At 43.5% G+C, this 21990-nt stretch overlaps 1 protein-coding gene across 1 annotated transcript in view; it reads right to left on the bottom strand.

The window, feature by feature from the left end:
• Positions 1 to 6580: 6580 nt before the first annotated feature.
• Positions 6581 to 21990, bottom strand: part of GLB1 (galactosidase beta 1) — a 30201-nt gene continuing 14791 nt past the window's right edge. The window contains exons 11-16 of the mRNA XM_054385114.1: positions 19580 to 19654; positions 16875 to 16964; positions 15176 to 15289; positions 13665 to 13796; positions 10198 to 10437; positions 6581 to 6841 (exon numbers count right to left, since the gene is read on the bottom strand). Of these exons, the coding sequence (XP_054241089.1) occupies positions 6581 to 6841; positions 10198 to 10437; positions 13665 to 13796; positions 15176 to 15289; positions 16875 to 16964; positions 19580 to 19654 (912 nt within the window). The remainder of the gene's footprint in view (positions 6842 to 10197; positions 10438 to 13664; positions 13797 to 15175; positions 15290 to 16874; positions 16965 to 19579; positions 19655 to 21990) is intronic.

Below are 21990 nucleotides of genomic sequence, written 5' to 3'. Positions count from 1 at the left end.
AACACACTAAAACAGGTATCAGGGAAAAAATGAAGCACTTCATAAGAACAGGAACATTCTTTCCAAGGTAAAGCAGCCTCACATTTTTGTATCAAGCAGCCCAATAACAAGTGAGTAATCCCCCAGGTCAAAATACGTCACAGAGCACAGTCCAAGGCTGTTAAAAGAGAGCTGATGCTTGGAAATAATCTCAGCTGCTGCACACCAGTTTGTAGTGCAGAGTGGGAGCTTTAGACTTCAGGGGTGGTTTACTGCAAACTGAGTCCCAGAATCATAGAATGGGCTGGAAGCGACCTCCAAAGGTCATTCAGTCCAACCCCCCTGCAGTCAGCAGGGACATCCTCCACTAGATCAGGTTGCTCAGAGCCTTGTCCAGCCTGACCTTGAATATCTCCAGGGATGGGGCCCCTACAACCTCCCTGGGCAACCTGTTCTGAGGCTTCACCTCGTGGTAAAAAATTTGTTCCTAAATGCTCATGGTGAGCAAGGTGCTGAATCAGCAGTCAAAGTTGAGGCTCTTCTACTGGAAAGAGTTTAAAAACACTGAAATTCCAGCTCAGCTTAGGAAAAGACACTTCACCTGAAAGTTTCAGGTGCTGAAACTTGGAGAGGAGCAAATATGCTCACCTTCAAAAGAGGATACAGCTGCTAGATGGACCTTAGTCAAACTCAGCACCACTACTCTTACCTGAAAAAAAAAATACCCTTTCATTAGACAAGAGAAACAAAGACAACACACAGTGGGAGCTGGCTCTGTATACTCTTGAAGCACTCAGCCTCTGAGACAAGAGCAGCATCAGTGGAGCAGACCCTTGACCAATTTATTTACACAGAGAATAAATGGTGGCAGTCCCTGAATGTTCTTGATATTGACAGTGAGACTGAGGCACCCTCAACAAGTCTGCAGATGGCACCAAGATGGTAAGTCTGAAGGATGGGATGGGTGCCATCCAGAGGGACCTGGACAGGCTGCAGAGGTGGGCTGAGGAGGATCTCATGACGTTCAATAAGGCAGAGTGTAAGGTCCTGCATCTAGGTCAGGGCAATCCTAGATATCAATCCAGGCTGGGGGGTGGTGAGATTGAATCACAGAATCAGTCAGGGTTGGAAGGGACCACAAGGATCATCCAGTTCCAACCCCCCTGCCATGGGCAGGGACACCTCACACTAGATCAGGCTGGCCAGAGCCTCATCCAGCCTGGCCTTAAACACCTCCAGGGATGGGGCCTCAACCACCATTGAGAGCAGCCCTGCAGAAAAGGACTTGGGAGTGCTGGGGGATGAGAAGCTGGACATGAGCCAACAGAAGGCCAATGACATCCTGGGCTGCATCAAAAGCAGCATGGCCAGAGATGGAGAGAGGAGATTCTGCCCCTCTGCTCTGCTGAGACCTCAGCTGGAGTGCTACATCCAGCTCTGGAGCTGGATGTACAGGAAGGACAGGACCTGATGGAGCAGGTCCAGATGAGGGCCACAAAGATGATCAGGGAGCTGGACCACCTCTGCTACAAGGCTGAGGGAGCTGGGGATGTTCAGCCTGGAGAAGAGAAGGCTCCAGGCAGACCTAATAGCAACATGCCAGTACCTGAAGAGGGCTACATGACTACAGAAAGACTGTTCACAAAGGCCTGTTGTAGGGATAGGATGAGGGGCAATGGTTTCAAATGAGAGAACAACAGATTTAGGCTGGACAGAAGGAGGACGTTCTTTACCACGACAGTGGTGGAACACTGGAACAGGTTGCCCAGGGAGGTGGTTGAGGCTCCATCCCTGGAGATATTCAAGGTGAGGCTCAACAATGCTCTGAGCAACCTGATCTAGCGGAGGATGTCCCTGCTGACTGCAGGGGGTTGGACCAGATGACCTTTGGAGGTCCCTTCCAGCCCACACCATTTTATGATTCTATGATCATCTAGCCTTATGATTTGAGCAGCAGGAAATACATGATGCACATCACAGACTGCTAGAAACAAACAGAGTTTGTACCTTGAACTGTAAGGCAAAAATGGAAGACAAAGCAATGCAAAGCAAAGCAGCTGAGGAGCAAGTACCAGTAGAACTACAGCTATTAAGAATCTTGAGATTAAGTGGATTTTTATTAGGATTTGGATATGTTTTCCCCAGCCTGCACAACTCATCAGGGAAACTGATTCCTGGCACCCCAGTTCACCTCCTTACTTTCATGTGCAACATTCCAGTTGTAGCTGTGAAAGCCTGAAAACTCCAAAGCTCAGCATCATTCACCTTTGCCAGTTCAGAGACATGCAAGGCCACAGCCTGTAGCTGGTTGACTATGGCTAGAGGCACCACAAGGGAAATTATTTTCTTTCTCCTCTCTACCACATAGGTCAGATCTGCTTGGGTCTGGGGAAAAAAAAAATCACCCCAAAAACAACAAACCCCCAAAAAACAACAAAACCAAACCAACACCAAAAACCCAAACCAAACCCCCAAAACAACTCACTATTTACCTGACACATTTGAATGCCTTCCCTTCTCATCTTTTGTAACACTGAACATTCTTGTTTGCTTCTATCTCCATAGTGTTTCAACACGCAATTTCAGGCCTTCTTACTGTAGCTACAGGAATAGGAGAAAAATTCCATGGAAGTCAAGTGTGCTACTACTGTAACCTCATTTCAGCCCCTTTGCACAGACTGTGCTCTCCAGAATTTAAAAAAACAGAACCAAACAAGACTTTGAGGTCACATTTTCAGCACATCTAGCTTCTATTCTTACATCTGAATTACTGGCACCTTCTCTCCAAGTTCTCTTTATCTTCCAGGATGAGCAAACAAGCTTAACATTGGGGTGGAGGGGTGGGGTCCACCTTTTTTTTTTTTTTTCCTAATAAAAGACATTAGGAGGAGTCCAAAATTTGCTACTACTAAAACACCAACTGTCTTGGCAGTAAAAATCAGAAAGCTTTGGCTGCTACTGAAACACCAACTCTGATATATCTCTGATATACTGTGATACTGTGAACTGTCTTGGCAGTAAAAATTAGAAAGCATCTGCAGAAGCTCTAGGTTTTCATCAACACCTCTGGAAGCCTTTATGTCAAAGCAAACAGACCTGAGAGGTTAGACTTGAGGAAGTAAAAAAACAAAACAAAAAACCAAAAGAGCTGCTGCAGCTCATACCAAGCTGCAGTAATTTTCTTCTATTTCAACACAAGCTAAAGGGACTCAGTTCTTTAAATAGTCACAGCTAGCAAATGTTTGTTTGGCTGTAATCAAAAGAATCACATTGGTTTAACTTCAGCTTTTGAAGTAAATACTGCTCTGGATCAAAGGACTAAGAGAGCAATAGAGGAAGACATGGCAGCAGAAGCCACAGGAGGAAATCATGCTAAGCCCTCATGAGTTCAGTACCACGTTCCTGGGTTCTGCAGCACACCGGATCTACCTGTTCATGATTAGTGCAAACCACATCCTAAAACTGAGGGGGGGGATAACAAAGAAAACCTGAAAGAAGGTATTCAGAGTGTGCATAGTACCCAAATCCAGCTCTCAGAGCCTGAAGTCTTCCAGGAAGCCTTGGTTGCAATATCCAGAAATAAAATCAGTAAATGATAAAATAAATAAAATCAAATAATTTGTAAACAGACAACTTGATTCACAGGATCAATAAGGTTGGAAAAGACCTTAAGGATCATCAAAGTCCAACCTCTCACTCAAGACCTCATGACCACTAAACCATGTCACCAAGCATCCCTGAGCTTCCTCTTCTCCAGGCTAAACAATCCCAGCTCCTTCAGCCTCTCCTTGTAGGGTTTGTGTTCTAAGTAGTCCCAGCTGTGTAGAAGCAGCAATGGTGTGGGCACAGTGACCCAGTGTGTGGCACAGGCAAGGTAAAACACTCTGCCACAGCACCTACAGCCACATCCTTGGGTAGAGCAAGTGGCAATGGGTTCTTCTTGGCTGTGCTGCAGTCTGAAGGCCCCATGTTGCAGATAGCTCCCTTCTGCATACTCAGATACCACACTGCCTGGCAGTTTTCATGTAGTTAGACCAGGATAAGGAATCAGGAGCCCAACATTCAGTACCCTTCTGTAGCCAAGAGATCACTTCACTTAAAGCAGTAAAGAAGCAGGTGTGTTAATAAAGTCATCTAGACCCTATACGAATAACCTGAAGCCCACTTCTCCCATGCTGTTAATCTTATTCTTACACCTAACCAGCTGCACGTTTGGAATCCTTGAAGCAAAGCCTTCTGCTTGTACCAGCACACAGATCACGGATTCCACTACGTTTTCACAAGGACAACATAAACCAAACTGAAGCTGGAATGAGAGCCAGGAGTTCCACTCCCCTCATAGCACTAACTGCAAGAAAAAGAGCAATACTCCTGGCTTTTAAAGCACTGAAGTGCTGTAGGAATAATACCTAACCAGTATTGTCACTCTGCGCACTTCAAGCCACAGAACCCACAACCGGTGTGAAACCAATTCTGTTCCATTCCTTATGTTCAAAGCCTGGCTTGGAGGCAATTAATACTTCATAATAAACTGCTTGCAGAGCATGTTCAGGGCTCTGCATAGGGATGGTGCCAAGGGAAAAAAAATTTAAAAGGTTAAAAATAAAAATATTTTTTAAAAAATTAAAAAATTAAAATTCATTAAAATAAAATCAAATTCAATCCAATCAAATTCAATCCAATCCAATCCAATCAAATCAAATCCAATCTAATTCAATCCAATCCAATTCAATTAAATCAAATCAAAATCTAGGGTCAGAGCAGATCACTTTAATCCAAAAAGGAAGCATGCCTGGTACTGAACACACAGCCCTCAGGGACCTCAAGGATCATCCACTTCCAACCCCCCTGCCATGGGCAGGGACACCTCACACCAGATCAGGTTGCTCACAGCCACATCCAGCCTGGCCTTCAAAACCTCCAGGCATGAGGCTTCCACCACCTCCCTGGGCAACCTGTGCCAGTGTCTCACCACCCTCATGGTGAAGAATTTCTTCCTAATATCCAACCTGAATCTACCTATTTCTATTTTTGTTCCATTTCCCCTAGTCCTATCATTATCTGACACCCTAAAAAAGTAGCACTTATATGGCTCAGGTGAACCACGTGTCTGGTTTGAAAGCCCATCCAACATGCCAAATACATAGTAGAGATGTAGCTGCTCCTTCTCACTCTCTCCTCTGATGACATTATCAGTCCTCATCAAATGAGAAGAAAGAGTCAAGTTTTTGCATTGGCCATCTCAGAAAGGGTAGCACATCCAGGGTCACACAGCCCATTGCAGCTGAATTGTTTTGCTTTACTTATAACACAGAAAACAAATGAAGATGTGTGCAAAGATACCAACAAGAATAACTCCTTGTCTGTAGAGACTTTACAACCTCATTTCTTCCTTAATGCTGTAACTGCTCATAACTCTTCCTCTTCCCCTTTCTTCCTCAAATACACACAAGAACTATTGCAGCTTCAAAGAACCGTTTTAACAGCGGCAGACAAAAACCAAAGGAAGAAATGACAGCTGATGAAAATACCTAATGCCATCACCTCCACCTTTTGTTGTTTAAATCTCACCAAGAAGTTTGCATGATTGACACCCAAACCATAGGCATCAGAAAGAAGATTCTATCTGCTGTAGAAAATCAGCTTTGCAAATAACAGGCACTTAAAAAGGTCAGGATTTTACTGCAACAAAACAAAAGATGCAAGTTAACGACTAAAAGAGAATTAAAATTCTTTAAGCTAAAGTATTCCACTTCCTATGAAAACCTCCAGGCCCATTAGAACAAAAAGGATCCATTAGAGGAAAAATGGCTCATTTTAAGTCTACATTCTGCAGGCAGGTTAATCAGAGGCTATGGTCCAACCAAAGCAGGCTACCTTTTATATATTATCTTGTACTTCCCAATTTACCTAAAGCTTTCAGAGATAGCAGAAGGGAAGCAGTAAATTTGCTTTCCAAGAGGCAACAGAGGCAGACCACAAGGCCCCTTCTCCATGTAACTGCTGTTTAGATCAGCTTTCACTTGAGTACCCTCTCACACAATTCTTCTCACTGCTTCCATAAGAAACCAATTTAATTTTCAAGGTCACTTGCATGGACATGAAAAGCCAATGAGGTTTGCTCAGCACTGGCATTGAGCCCATTCAGAGTAAAATGGTATTGATACTGATAGCTCTGACCTGCCAGTCCAACACAAGTAAACCCAACAAGCAAGTGGGACTGTGCACCCCTTTTATAGGCTCCCCTCCAGTTGGAAAACATGGTAAATAAAAGTGCTTACTGTAATGTCAGCAGCCTACAAGGACAGTTTTTACTAAACTGATGGAAAAGCTACCTTCCAGTTGAGTTCAATACCACAGTCCAAGACAAGTTGTAAGCTACAGCTTTTATTTTTCTAGAGAATTTCAGTATTTAACTCTGGAACATGAGAAAAACAAAACACAAAACAAAAACCAACAATAAAAACAAAGGTCTCTGAAGAATTTTAAAAGCTGCCTCACTTAAGCAACTTACTGATTAACAAGAAGTCCTCAGAATGGGGGTGGGGGGGTGAGGGAAGGGGAATCAAATGGGGGAGAAGACAAGGAAATCTTCCAGTTATTATAAAGGATTCAGCCACGTGTCTCTAACAAAGGGCTGAGGGGCACAGCTGCCATACTGTGTGGTTGCATTGATATTAGGCACATCCACAAACTCTATCTCACACTCCTGGGTGCTGCAAGGAGAACGCTCCAGCTCCAACACTGTTACGTTGTTTGGCATGGAAGAAACCAGGATATTCCCTGGAACAAAAAGGGTCAGCTGAGGGCCACGAGCTGGCCAGTAGCGACCAAGATTGAAGCCATTGATCCAAATTTGCCCCTGGTAAGAGAAAAAACATTTTTAATCATTTGACAGACACCAAGGGATGGAATAGCTTTAAGCATAATGCTCTTCAAATCACAACCAAATTGCTTCCACCTTTCAGTTTGATACAACACAAAGATAGAAAATATGTTCGAGAAAATATATTCAAGAAAATGCTAATGTCAGGCAAAATAATCTAAATTCCCTGATGAATTCAAGACATCATTAATATTTAAATAGAGAGTGGTAAATCATAGAATGGCTCAGGTTGGAAGGGACCTCAGAGATCATCTACTCTAACCTCCCCACCACGGGCAAGGACACCTCTCAACCAGACTCTGCTGCTCAAGGCCTCATCCAACCTGGCCTTCAACACAACTTCAAGCTCCCTGGGCAGCCTATTCCAGAGTCTCACCACCCTCCTACTGAAGAACTTCTTCCTAAGATCCAGTCTAACCTTGCTCTCCCTCAGCTTCAAACCATTCCCCCTTGCAGGAATTGCAAATATGACAACAGTTAAGAAAACAGCATTGCAGATTCCTGGAACTGAATTTTGCACCAAGTTTAAGGCCAAATGAAACCTGAGAACTGTATTTGCTTGAAGCTGATTGTTAAAAGCAAAAAAGAAAAAAAACAACACCAAAAAGCTCACAAAAAGCATTTTCTAACTCTGTTGTAGCTCTCTGTACAAATACAAGACTACACTACCTTGGCAGTCCCTCCCCATGGCATGACTGTGAGAAAAAGACCCAGCTTGTGTAGACATTTGGAATTCAGATGCCTGTTGGACTTGTGGTAACACAAGAACTTGTGAATTCACACTGCAAGACAGTGCTGTCTCCTGTTGTAGTTCCCTACAACCATTAAAACCCTTGTGATTAACTGGGCACACAAACTCTTTCAATTACTTTTTCATAGTGGAGGTAGCTAGAACTCCTAGTTCAGCACACTCTGCTAACATGACAAACACCTTAAGCTCAAAAGATAAACCAAAATTGGGCAAGGGGACAAAGAAAAATCTTGTAAACAGTCATTTATGCACCACAGAATAGAGAGAAAGTGACACAAACGTGTCACAGGTATCTGCATTTGTGTTTTCTCTCTCGCTTTGGTCTTTGGTAACCTGAACATGGAGGACAACTAAGTAACTCATGGCATTGATGCACACTGATGAAAAGAGTATAGAGGACAACTAAATAACTCATGGCATTGATGAAAAAAGTCTGAATCAGTGCAAAGGAGACTCTTCACTCCACTTGGTGACTTCTAAACTTGTCTAGGACTGCTGAAATCAGAACAACGCTTCTAAAGGATTTCCAGCAGCACAGCTGTAATATATTGAGTATGGCTTCCCAAGCTGTTTCAAAGGTGTTTTCCTGTCTTTCTCTTTTCCAGGTATTTCTGAAAACAAATGGTCTGAAGCCTGCAGTGGAAATGTTTGAAGGAGTTGGTAGATTTGCAAAGGCAGGTGAGTTATTTCAGCTCTGTGTTCATTTCCGTGCTCTAAGATCCTATCTTGCACCGTTCCAACAAGGTGCAAATACACTTTGACCTCAAAGTTTATTCAATTAACTTTATCTTGCTTTGTGGTTTGGTTTTGCTGTTTTATAAAAGTCAAGGGAAGAGCTAGTTAGTGAAGCTCACTCCTTGGGTTCTACAGTAGTTTTAGAAGAAAACATGGCACTAATGCAGCCTCCCCAGCCGTCAGATGAATCAGGCTCCCCACTAGACTGCAGCCTACCTCTGCAGCTCTGTAGGAAGCAGTTTACTGTAAGAATCAACTGCATTCGAGTCCTGGTGCAGGAGGTATGATCAGACAAGTCTCCTCTTTCTGATCTTAATCACTCTCTGGTTGTCACTCTTTTTTTTTTTTTAATTTCCAGTAAAGCTAAGCACTTCATTTCTCAATTGCAGACTGTCCTAACTCACACTGCAGTTTCTAAAGAGGAATTTGTATGCTCTGAAGTAGTAAATCATGATACTACACACACTACAAACATGCTCTAGACATAATGAATGAGAAGGGATTTCTATCTTCAATAATAAGTTTTCCTTCAGCAGGGTCAGCAACTCATGATTCCACAGAAATCAAGAACAGTCCTGACTCCAAATCCTCTCCTCTGTTGAAGCCTGCTGAATCTAAGCACACACTCAGGGGCACAGAGACTTAAGGACATTGTGCTTCCTTGAGTCAGGTAAGCCAAGAACTATTTTTGGATTTTATTCAGTGACTGTGTATGAGATGCACACAGACAAGGGATCAGGGACCAAGTCAGACTTCCTCAGCCTAACTCAGTGCCAGCAACACCAAATGCCTGCAACGAGTTGCAGTCTTCTGCCTACGGGGTAGTGCTTTAGCCACTACAATACTGTGGACAAATCACCAGCAACTCCTCTTCCTGCTCTATTTTTTTCCTGCACTAATTATTTCAAAAAGGAATAATTTTGCTACCTAACACTATCACAAGAGCTTCCCTGAAGCCTGCACTGAAATACTTAGGCCTCCAAGAGCAGTGACACTTCAGTGCCCACATTGGCCCACAACTAAATGCAAGATTTCTAAATAGCCTGACAGCTGATCTGTCTCACTGTGGGCTTTTGTGATGCTCTGCCTTCTACACCAATACCATGAATCTTTTGAATATGTTTCTCTTTTCTCAATGCTTTATCTCCAGATTTACTTAAAACAAGGAATCCATTTCCTAGTTGTTTACAGGATCACAGGATGTCAGGGGTTGGAAGGGACCTCTGGAAACCTTTGGGTCCAGCCCTGCTGCTAGAGCAGGGACATAGAATCCAGCACAGGTCACACAGGAACACACTCAGATGGGTCTTGAAAGTCTCCAGAGAAGGAGACTCCACAGCCTCTCTGGGGAGCCTGTTCCAGTGTTCTGCAACCCCCACAGTGAAAAAAATCCTCCTCATGTTGAGGTGGAACCTCCTCTGCCTCAGTTAACATCCATTGCTCCTTGATCTATCACAGGAGACAAGTGAGCAGGGGCTGTCCCCTCCTTCCTGACACCCAGCCTTCAGATATTTACAGACATTGATCAGATCCCCTCTCAGTCTTCCAGACTAAACAGCCCCAGGCCTCTCAGCCTCTTCTTACAAGCAGTGCTCCAGTCCCTGCATCATCCTTGTAGCCCTCTATTGAACTCTCTCAAGTAGATCCCTGTCCCTCTTGAACTGGGGAGCCCAGACCTGGATGCAATATTCCATGTGGGGCTTCACTAGGGCAGAGTAGAGGGGGAAGAGAAAACAGAGGCACCTCACTGCTACAACTAACTTCTACCCATCCAAGCGAGATGAACTTCCAGAGACCTTTCAGTAGCTTTGAGTTGACTTCAAATTTCTACAGCAAAAAGTTTTACCTTTGTCCAGCCAGGAAACTTGACATAGGTGTCTTGAGGTAAGTCTGGAATTCCTTCAGGAATTGCAAGTGTACCAGTATAAAAAGTAGGTGCTTCATAACTCAGTTGCTGGTCAACAGATCTCTTCAGTTGATCACGGTTGCCATTCATGTCACGCTTTACTGCTCCATCAATGTCTAGAGGGTAGATTTCCCATTCGACAAGTACATCTTCATCAAGAGTTAAATTGGAAACTAGCCCCTAGGAGAAGCATAAAAACAAACCCAAAATAACACAATTATGGTCATGTTGTTGAAGATACTGGGCTGCAACTAAAGCCAGGAACAAAAAACAAATTGAAGTGCTTGCAACAGCTGCCAATCTGTGCATGAAAAAACACCTGCCCTCCACCAAACTGTAAGCTTTGCTTGAGAACAAAGGGTTTCATTTATTGTCTGTGAAAGATCTGTTCCTCTTCAAAGATATGAGCTTTCACTGATGCCCCAGTTGGGTTTCCCTAACCTTTTCCCTCATAACTGTGCCAATTCCTCTTTTGCTTTACCATGGACTCGAGGAGTCCGCTAATAAAAAAAGCAGGAAAAACATTACAAAGCCTAACTCTGAGGTTTGGTACCACTGAGTCACTGACCCAAGGCATTAACCTGCACAATAGCAGAGAAAGCAGCATTCACTTCCTATCAACCTTCTGCAGATAACAGACAGTATCACAAAGCCAAGGCACATGTGCCATGACCCCGGTTCAGGGAAACACTTGAAGCTTACAGTCAGCTTCAAGCCCATGGAGTCTTTGTTTCACTTCTACAGAACCTCCTGTGCAGCACACCAGGCTACTCACACAGTGCATGCAAAAGCAAGGTAAGGTCATGATTTTAAGAATGAAAGGAACATCAGGTTACCCCTGCACTCCTCTCTTCACTGTGTTACAGTTAATTGTTTGTGAAGTGTTGTTTCAGTGCAGTGCAGGGAGAGCAAACCATTTTCTCACAAATCATTTTCACTGTGCTGGCATTATTAGATTTGCAAGAAGGTGCCCAGAAAAGGGGAAGGCAAGGGATGGGGAAAAACAACTGAAACCTTCTAAGAAGCTCTGCTGGCTGCCTCCTTCTCTCACAGGTGCTAAAGGTGGAAAAGCCAAAGGATAAGGAAAGAAAATCCCCCACAAAATTACCTCCAGCCATAACACAGTACCTGCAGCTTCTCTCTTAAGGGTTTAAAAAGGAAAAATTTGAGCTTTGAGCCCCTACATGACTAATACCACATCCCAAGCATCTGTGGAACTGCCCTCTTCACCTCCCTCCCCCAGCTACAGCCAGCATCACATTCTCTGAGCACTTTATTTCAGCTGCAGGCTTTCAAACCACTGCTCTTACATCCACAGAGCTGCTTGAACAGACCCTGCACAGAAGTTGCTTTTCAGTGCAGCTTCAGTTCTCTTGCAAACACCACATGGCAAACAGGAACAAGCAAAACCACATCTCCAGCTTGGAGGGCTGATAGTGCATCAGGTGTTTGTCTTGTCTAAGGAGCATTGCACTGACTTCACAAGCCTCAGCAGGAGCACTAATTGGTTTTCTCTACCCTTACTTATATGCCCACTTTATAGAATAGGAACTTCTTCTTGTTGCATCTAAATAAAATACCTGCACAGTTAAGTGGCAAAACTTTCTTTTATACAGCCCAGACTTTACTCTTTCTAGCAATCAGTTGAAGTAATGCAAAGCTATTTACCAGTCCTGTTTTAGAAAGCTGACTTCCAAGAAGTTGCCCAGAACACAACATGAGCCCAAACTTTCTAACCTGTCTCCCTAAGGCCATCTTTAGACACCATGAATGGTGTGGTTGTTTAAAATGAGGTTAAATGGCTACTAATTTGGATTGCAGAAGTAGTCTATGCAATAGTCCAGATACAGATACACATTTTCCAGGTTAAAACAAGGGTAGAGGTGGCAACCAGCATGTGAAAAAACACAGAAAAACCAACACAGAAATCATACTCTTCCTTGTATCCTTCAACAACAAAACCTAGATTGGCAGGATGTTTTAAATCCAAAATTCAGTTAAGATTTCTTCTCAAAAGCTAGATGCTTAGTTCCATTTCAAGCTCAAAAAAAACCCAAACAAACAAACAAACAAACAATAAAACACCAGCTAAACAGAACCTAGAATAACATCCTTATTTGCTTCAAAATGTGAGGCTGCACAAGGCAGGAACCCCTTCCCATGAAGTTATTTTTTAAAGTACAAAATATCTGAAGTCCAAGGTATAATTATCCCTACTCTTCAAAACCAACACAAAGCAGAGTGTGAGGAAGAGATTGTCTGGGAGGAAGGAACACATCTTCCAAAGCTACCTGAGAGAGGCTGCCTTTTGTATTTGGAAGGATCCTGCTTGTAGAGGGTTCTCACAATGCATCTGTCTACCAAACTTGTTTTCACTAAGCCCTTAAAAGGCTGCAACCCTGGCAAGTGTGAATTTCAGCCCAACCACAGCCAACACTGAGCACCTCCCTAATTCAATCTTTACCCTTCTATCCAGTTACCTAAATTTAGCACTAAGCACCTAGGTTTCCTTATCACCTGGCTTGTTATTAAAGAAAGAATGCAACATTTTTGCTGCCTCAAGGTGAAGGCAAAACACTGGGGAACCAGCTGCCCTCTCACACTCAGATAAAGGCAAGGTACCTGGAAAAGGCAGCATGAACAGTTTGCCATGACAGTCATTGGTGAGTCATCTCCTTGTCCTTATCTTGACCTACAAACCCTTCCTTCTATTTTCTCCTCCTCTTCTGTTGATGGAGAAAGGTCAACCCACCACAGACACTCATGCAGGGAGCTGATGATCCCAAAGTGTAGCATAGACCCAAAAGCATTCAGAAGCTTTCTGATAATTATCTCCAACACCTGATTAGTCCAAATCTGAAGTGGCCATTTTGCATGGTAAAGTGCTCACAAGACAGCCTTCAATGGCTACACTGAAAATACTGCAAGGGTGCACTGCTGACTAACATAATGGGGCACGGAGGGAGACAGAAAAGGCATAGCTGTATCTATGTACACATACACACACAAATACACCACCAGCATTCACCAGCCCTCAAGTACAGCCAAGATCTAGACCAATTTCCAACCCATTTTTTGATGTTATCCCAACAGCTTTGCACCTTTTTAAACATCAGCTACAGGTTCAACTCAGTCTGAAAATTTTGTGGGTGACAGTCTTCTGCATGACAACATAAGTGAACCAACAAACCCAAGGCCAACAACAAAGTCTGTCAGTTTTTAATTCCACATTGATTTTGGTGTCTGGAAAAAGTCAAATGAAAACTAGTGAGCAGTTACATTTTGAGGTAAAGTCACAGCTATGTAAATCTTGATCTTTCTGCTCGTTACCACCCACTACTTTCTTTTTAATGTGTGGAAAATAGGAAAAGCCACCACAATCCAGTAACTCAACTGATTTTACCTACCTTGAAGTCATTATTGTATTTACCAAAGTTGACTCGGCCCATATTCTCTACCAGGATGTCCAGATTTGCTCCAGCCTTCCCAGTTATATTTATCCTAAGTGATTTATCCCTTTCAAGAACACCTTGAGGAACCTATATGAATTACACCAAGAGGAAGAAAACAGTAACTCCAAACCATTCTATGAACAACCATTGAAAACTAACAAAACCCTGATATTCACTCTTCAACTTGCATGAAAGAAAAAAAGACAGAACAATGCATAAAAATACCCCAGACAGATATTTTCTTTTCCTGCTCTTGCATTCAAGCCAACACATAGACAAAAAGCTGCCATCCCAATATTCACATCTCAGTACAACAGATAGAAGTGCTCCTAGGCAGCAACTGTCTGACACCATCTCTTTCCTTAGCTGAGTTCAACTCACTCAGCTCTTAGAATCCTAGCACACTGTGATTCACCTGGTTGATGAAAAGCCAGTCCTCAAATTTAGCCTAGGGACTGAAAATATTCTGTAACTATCTGTGATTAAAAGCTGTTTCCTCTTCCAGTTAAAGTCACATCAATATTTAGTTTTACTTATTCCCATTTTCACAACATAAGGAAAGAGCAGTTTGACATGGACACCAAGATGATGAGAGTCAGCACAGGCCAAAGATTAACTAAAAAAAACAGCTATCAAAGTGTGTGAATTGGTATTACTTCTCATTAAACAGGAACAAAAGCCTGTTAAAGGAAGAAGGGTCACAATTGTATCCTGTACAATAAGCAAAATAGGGGGAAAAAAAGAATAATCAAAATGTAAAGCAATAAATCTATGGAAACAGTGTAGGAAACCACCAATCATATATATCTTTAATGTATTGAATAAACCTGAAAATAAACACTTCTAGGCTTTCCACAGAAGTCATGAATCTGTATCAACATCCAAATATCTCAAAAAGGGAAATAAATTTTCCTTACAAGGAACTGCTAAGTCATGTTTTCTGAAATACATGTGCCTTTAGTACAAATCAGCTGTATGCTTCCTTACTTACAGACTCACAGAATGGTTTGAGTTGGAAGGGACCTCCAGAGGTCATCCAGTCCAACCCCCCTACAGTCAGCAGGGACATCCTCCACTAGATCAGGCTGCCCAGAGCCCTGTCAAGCCTGACCTTGAGTATCTCCAAGGATGGGGCCTCAACCACCCCCCTGGGAACCCGTTACAATGTTTCACCAACCTCATGGTGCAGAACTTGCTCCTAACATCCAATCTAAAGCTGCTCTTCTCTAGTTTGAAGCCATTGCCCCTCACCCTGTCACTGCAAGCCTTTGGAAACAGTCTCCATCCTTCTTGCAGGCCCCCTTCAGGTACTAGAAGGTCGTTATTACTTCTCCCTTGGAGCCTTCTCTAATGACATAAGATTATCTAACAAAGTTGTTTTGGTAAGGTGGAGAAAGCATTCAAAGAAGGCAGCCTGTAGGCATGCTTTATGTGAAGGTCACTCATGGCAGACATCCATCCATTACCCCATCCACGGAGACGTAGGCACGGTCATGAACTCCATTTGACTGTGAGGAGAGCTGCGTTGGCTCCGTGCAGTTCTTAGGAAGTGCAGTTCTGTACAGGACAAACCCAAAGTACTAGGAAAAGAACAGAAAAAGAAAAAAAAAAAACAACAAAACAATCCCAAAGAGGTTAATGAGTCCAATAATTCAGTAGCTTCAGTTCAGGTCCCACATTCCTGCCTACATGCTCAGACTGAAGCATAAACTTTCATTCACTGCAGATAGCATCTGCCACAGATAGCAGCTTCAGATTAGAGTTCGCTCTGACCTTTAAGCAAGGGGTATAAATTCCACAGAGTTTCCATTTTTCAGTGTTTCATGGGCACATTTACGTAACTTTCAAAGATAAGGGTCTTGGCTAGGAAGCTATTTCCTCAACAAAACCCAAGCAGCTAACAACCTACACTATTATTTCCTCATTAAAGATAGCTGCAAACCCCCTTTCTAAACTGACTTTCAGTAATAAACTTGCAAGTGCCTGTAAATGGACACATTCATCAAGTGAATATTAGCTGGTTGTCAAACTACCTGCTTTACATCAGGCAGATCTCAGACTATTTCCCCCTAACATTCCCACGGGGAAAGCAAATGGTAAAAAAGTCAGAGTCATTAGTTCTCATCACAAAGCGAGGCACAAACGCAGTACAAGTCAAAAAATACAGCAGCTCTTCCACTCAGTGGCCACAAACCCATTTACCTTCTATTCTTGGATTAGAACATAACCCTGGCAGGAAGAAGGGAGAGCAAATCATTTCCATTGTGCTGGCATTCTTAGATTTGCAAGAAGGTGCCCAGAAAAGGGGAAGGCAAGGGATGGGGAAAAACAATTGAAACCTGCAAGAAGCTCTGCTGGCTGCCTCCTTCTCTCAAGGGTGCTAAAGGTAGAAAAGCCAAAGGATGAGGAAAACAAATCCCCCACAAAATTACCTCCAGCCATAACATACTACCTGCTGCTTCTCTCTTACGGGTTTAGAAAGGAAAAATTTGAGCTTTGAGCCCCTACTTGACTAATACCACATCCCAAGCATCTGTGGAACTGCCCTCTCCTTGTCTCTCCCCCAGCTACAATCAGCATCACATTCTCTGAGCACTTTATTTCAGCTGCAGGCAAGCAGCACCCATGCTCCAGTCTCTGCTGGATTCGACATGGAACTGATCAAGGCAGAGTCCCTCAGCAGCAAGTGATCAAAGATCTTTCACTGTTGAGGGAAGGCACAGAAAGGCACCAAAACTGACAGGCAAAGTGATGCAGAGACTGACAAAGAGGGAATATTGGCGAGCATGGGACCGCCTCAGCCACTGTGCTCACTCTGACAGGAGGCGGGGAGAGGAGAAGCAAAAACAGATTAGGGAAAATTAATAGAAAAGAAAAAGATTTAAAAGTCTCTGAAGAACCTGAAAATCAACACTTCAGAGAAGACAGAGATAAAGGTGTAAGCCTGGATAGCATAGAAATGGAAAGAGGAGAGTCTCAGGCACAAAACAGGAGCACTGCAGAACACAGGAAGGTCTCCAATGCAAAAATCCTGGACACCTTTGTATACTATTTCTTCTGTGCTCAGATAAGGTGCAAAACACTGGATATAAGAATAACATCACAGAGGGCTGGTCAAATAAACTTCACAAAACTACTGCAAAGGCCTACTGAAGGCATCCTCACCTGCTTTAGCTGAACAAAGGTTAATGGATAAGTGCTTTTCACTGGTCCACTAGGTGACAACTGGTGAAGAACCTCCACCATTGTGCCTACCTGCAGCACAGAAAAAGCAGATACAGGAAGGTCAGTAAATTTCAGCCCATAATATAACAGTTTGCATATCTGGCCACTTAGCCAGCTGTCCAGAAATAAATAAATAAATAAATAAATAAATAAATAAATAAATATATAAAATAGGCTTGACACTATCCTTACAGGCACATTAATACTAGAATACAGTACAGAGAACTGATGAACCCTGAAAGAAACATGCCCATGTGGAACCATGATTAAAAACCCAGATCTTCTAAACTTGTTATGCATTCATACAAATAAAAGTGCCCCTTTATTATTTAATGAGGACTGACCCAGAGTTCAGTTCTATAAACACGTTAGCTCAGTTTTGCTCAATTTTACTTACAATCTAGAGAAAAATGCCACTGATTTCCACTGAGTTACCTTGGAATCATTCTGGGCTAAAAAGGGATAGAATTTAGTTCCATCATGAGTTATCAAAGATGAATTCACCCTATTTAGTCTTAAATGATTTTAGAAACCACACAAGGTGCACTGGACCTGGTCCCAGCAGGAGCTAGAAGGCCCCATGGAGTTGGAAGGGTGGCTTTGGCTGGGACTGTGCAAACTCTGTGATGTGAGACCTGTCCTGTCCTGCAGAGTAATAAACTGCTGCTTTAAGGTTCATCAGTGGGTTCACAGAGCAAAAAGCAGCCTTCTTCCCAGAAAACAATCCTGGAGGCTTTCAGTGCAGACAGCAGTGCCTGTACAGGCAATGACAGCAACCTCACACCTAGCAACTGAAACGTGCCATCTGGATTCCTAAAACTGCTGAGTGGAGAGTGAAATACCTCCTCCCCACAAAGGCAGGAATTGTAGAAGGTGAGAAGGTGCAGGAACAAGGCTCCCAGTATGATGGCAGGGGTAAAGCTGCAGTATTTCAGCAACTTGAGTCATTTGGCTTCTCCTTTGTAAGCCAGGTGTCTGACTTTGGCCTCCTGCAGCATTCATTTCTTGAAGGCACAAAAGTTCATTGTTGTAGTGAAACTTGACAGCCCTATCTGAGAGCCATGAACCACGAGAAGATGGGAGAGTCACAATCTGATTGCTAGGCTATCAAATGCTGGCAATCTCTGCTAGCAGGAGTGGTGGGTGTACTGATAAGGATATGTAATTAATAACCACCAAATAAAACCAGTTCAGTGAAACCTCACAGGGCAGCCCCTGCACTAAAAGCTCTGAAGATACTCAAAGGACATTGAAAACGACATAGATATGTTTCAGCTTTGCTGGTGAATTGCTTTCCTCCAAAAAAAGTATTTCTGCCCACCCACCACTTGAGTGGGATGACTTGAAACAGTCTACAAAGCCTTATCTCTAGCAAAGTCTGCACTGCTTCAGCTGCAGTGCATAACAGATCAGATGCACTGCTGATTGCAACAGCAGCTGCCACATTCAGAGCACAAAATCAAAGCAGGAGGAGTTACAGCACTCAGGACACCAACAGCAGTAATCCTCCACCTCCAAACAGCTGAAGATAGAGCCTTGGGTGCACTGATTGATGAGAAGCTCACCAGGAGCTGGCAGTGCCCTCATGCAGCCCAGAAGGCAGCTGTGTGCTGGGCTGCATCCAGAGGAGTGTGGCCAGCAGGGCAGGAGAGGGGATTCTGCCCCTTGACTCTGCTCTACTGAGACCCCACCTCCAATACTGCCTCCAGTTCTGGTGTCCCCAGCACGAGAAGGACACAGAGCTGCTGGAGTGAGTCCAGGGGAGGCCACAAAGATGGAGCCAAGGGCTGGAGCACCTCTGCTATGAGGAGAGGCTGAGGGAGCTGGGGGTGTTCAGCCTGGAGAAGAGAAGACTCCAGGGGGACCATAGAGCTGCCTTCCAATAGCTGAAGGGATTCTGCAGGAGAGCTGGACAGGGACTTTTCATGAGGGTGTCTAGAGACAGGAAAAAGGGGAATGGTTTTAAGCTGAGGGAGTGTCGGGTTAGACTGGATCTTAGGTAGATGTTCCTGAGTACCAGGGTAGTGAGACTCTGAAACAGGCTGCCAAGGGAGGTTGTGGCTGCCTCCTCAATGGGGGTGTCAAAGGCCAGGTCGGATGAGACCTTGAGCAGCTGAGTCTAGTTGAGAGGTGTCTCTGCCCATGGCAGGGGACTTGGAGTAGATGATCTCCAAACTCCCTTTCAAGCTGAACCATTCTATGACTACGAATCACCACGAGGTTGATGGTTGGACTTGATGATCTTAGATGTTTTTTCCCACCAAAACAATTCCCTGAGTTATCTTACACAACTACGTTTCTGATGTGTTAATAATGTATTCATTTCAGGTTAGATAAACTTCAGGCATATGCTCCATATTGTAAACATTCTTCTTCTCTCCAGATAACACTTTCCTCTTTTCCATGTTGGGCATGATTCACAGGATCACAGGATGTTAGGGGTTGGAAGGGACCTCTGGAGATCATTCCCAACTCCCAAGCTCTGCTCACTCCTACCTGAAAATTTTCTTTCCATGGTTTCCTCTTTATTTGGTGTGGAATCTAGAGACTGCCAGGACATCCTCAGAAGCATTATATTTTTTAATCCAGAAACAAACCTGCAGCATTTCAGAAAGATCCACAGCATATTCCACATGTTCATTTACCTTCTGCAAGCGAAGCTTCCCATATGCAAACTTGGGTGTTGTTGGAGGGATAAGGCCTTCTGGTAACTCCTTGTACTAGACAGGAAAGAAGGAAAGAGCAAACCTATGAAGCTTAAACACAAACATGCTTTAAGTGAATTCTCATTTTCTACTTTGGAACTATGGCTAAAAGTAGATGATCTCCCTGTGCTAAAGGATTGCAGCTGTGTCCAGTCTGAGGTGGAGGAGGCTTTCAGAAAAGTCTGACTTGATCACATATGGTGAAGAACTTTAAATAACTCCTCAGCTAGAGGTTATGGCAGACAGTGTAGTGACTACATGAGCTGCCAAGGGTTCACAGTGTCCTTGGAGCCCTCCTGTGGCACGAGTTTGCATTACTGTCTTCTAGAGCCCTTCTGCATTGGTTACCACCAGTTCACAGAACTTGAGTTAACCTTTCCAAGGCTGTAGGGCAGTATTTCTACCTGACTCTTCCTTACCAGTACTTCCCTATGGGAATTATTAGAATGGTTTGGGTTGGAAAGGACCTCCAAAGGTCATCTAGTCCAAACTCCCTACAATCAGCAGGGACATCCTCCACTAGATCAGGTTGCCCAGAGCCCTGTTGAGCCTCACTTTGAATATATCCAGGGACGGAGCTTCAACTACCTCTCTGGGTAACCTGTTGCAGTGTTCCACTACCCTCGTGGTACAGAACTTGCTCCTAAATCAAATCTAAATCTACTCTTCTAATTTCAAATCATTGCCTCTTGTCCTATCCCTACAGCCCTTTGTAAACAGTTCTTCTCCAACTTTCTTGCAAGCCCCCTTCAGATATTGGAAGGCTGCTTTTAGCCTCTCGTGCCTTTCCTTTCAGTGTTACTGTGCTCCACCATCACCTGCTAACCATCACTGGGCTAGTTTGGGTGAGAAGCAGACATTGACACCACAACCTCCTCCACAGCTCCATGAACTCCTGAGCTCCCATCATTAGCTTCCCACTGGTCCTGCTCCAAACTGCCCAATCATAAGGATACACAACAAGGAAGCACTCTGTCAGAAGATCTCTGTTTACTTCTTGCCTTCTATCTCTGTGAAGAGCCACCTGAGATCAGCAGAGAGGAGTGAAAAATGTCCACCACTTCTTGGATGTATTTCAGGAGGGGCAAGCATAGGCAGTGGCTTTCTGCCCCACACCCTAGCCCCCTCCATTCTGAGCCTACAGCCTTCTTTTCTCCTGGCCATCATCTCCTTCTCCCTGTCCTGTCATTATTCATCTACTGCAATGTCCACTCTTCCCATCTGTTCTTTCATTTCCTGAACACAGCCCTGTGTGCACATTACAGAGCAAACACTTCTGCAGATCAGATGTGCTGAAGACACCTAAGCCTACATTTTAATACACACAAATGACTGCCTTCATGAAGTCTTAATCTGCATATTCAGTGACTTCTGGGCGCTTACTTGGGTAGCTCCTGGGGTTCTTTTGAAACAAACGTAGTGAGGGTCTGAAAGGTCTTTTTTCTGAAGAGATTTTACTTTGATTTCAGCTTTAAAGTTTCAGCACAAGGCATGATTTGCTGGGCTTACACATAAAATTCATACTTGAAATCTCACAACTGCACCAAGACAAGGTTTTATTGTTTTGTTTGGGGTTTTGGTTGGTTGCTTTTTGTCTTGTTTGTCAATTTTACTTTTTTTTTCCATCAGACCACATCAGCATAAATCCCAATGTTCTCCTGTTAAGTTTCAACTACAGACTGAGGAAAATCTGATTTATATTTCCAGTAACAAGTTCATTTTTTTCCTCTCTGCCTTTGAAAATAATAAGGTATGTAGGATTGAAGTAAAAAAACAACTGCATCCACCCTACGAAAGAAGTCAAAAGTAGAAGATTTCAGCCCAAATAGTAAAATTCAGAGAATGCTGTGAGCAATTGAAAGAAGCTGTAGACTGAAACCCTTCTTCTTTATTACATTTATTACTGCAAGTAACAGTAAAGGAATATTATAATGTGTCAGCCTTGCAGCACAACTAACACCTTGAAGGTGGTCATTAGCTAGAGGCAATGTAACCTTTTTTCAGCAGCTCCACCTCAAACTGCAACTGAGTAGACAAAGCTGTTACCAGTTTAGAACCCATAGCAGAGACAGGAAAACTTCACTGAGATCCTACGGATACAGGAGGTGAGACAAACAAACCACACCAAACCCAGCAGTACCATGACCCAAAACACCTTAGGTCATACTGAACGCTTGAGATCTTATCAAGGCTCTCTTACTGCATCAGAGCACTCCTTATAATTCAGATAAGGAGCTTGCCTTGAAGAAAACAATTTTGGGAATTTCTCTGGTGAGAAAAGCTGTATGGGTGCAATATATTCTCCTTGAGAGGCTATCAAAATTATTCCATGAATGGAAAGCTTAAGGATA

The sequence above is a fragment of the Indicator indicator genome, chromosome 11, assembly GCF_027791375.1.
Source record: "Indicator indicator isolate 239-I01 chromosome 11, UM_Iind_1.1, whole genome shotgun sequence".
Taxonomy (NCBI): domain Eukaryota; kingdom Metazoa; phylum Chordata; class Aves; order Piciformes; family Indicatoridae; genus Indicator; species Indicator indicator.
Note: the sequence above shows the minus strand (reverse complement) of the source record. Positions and strands in the feature narration are given on the sequence as shown.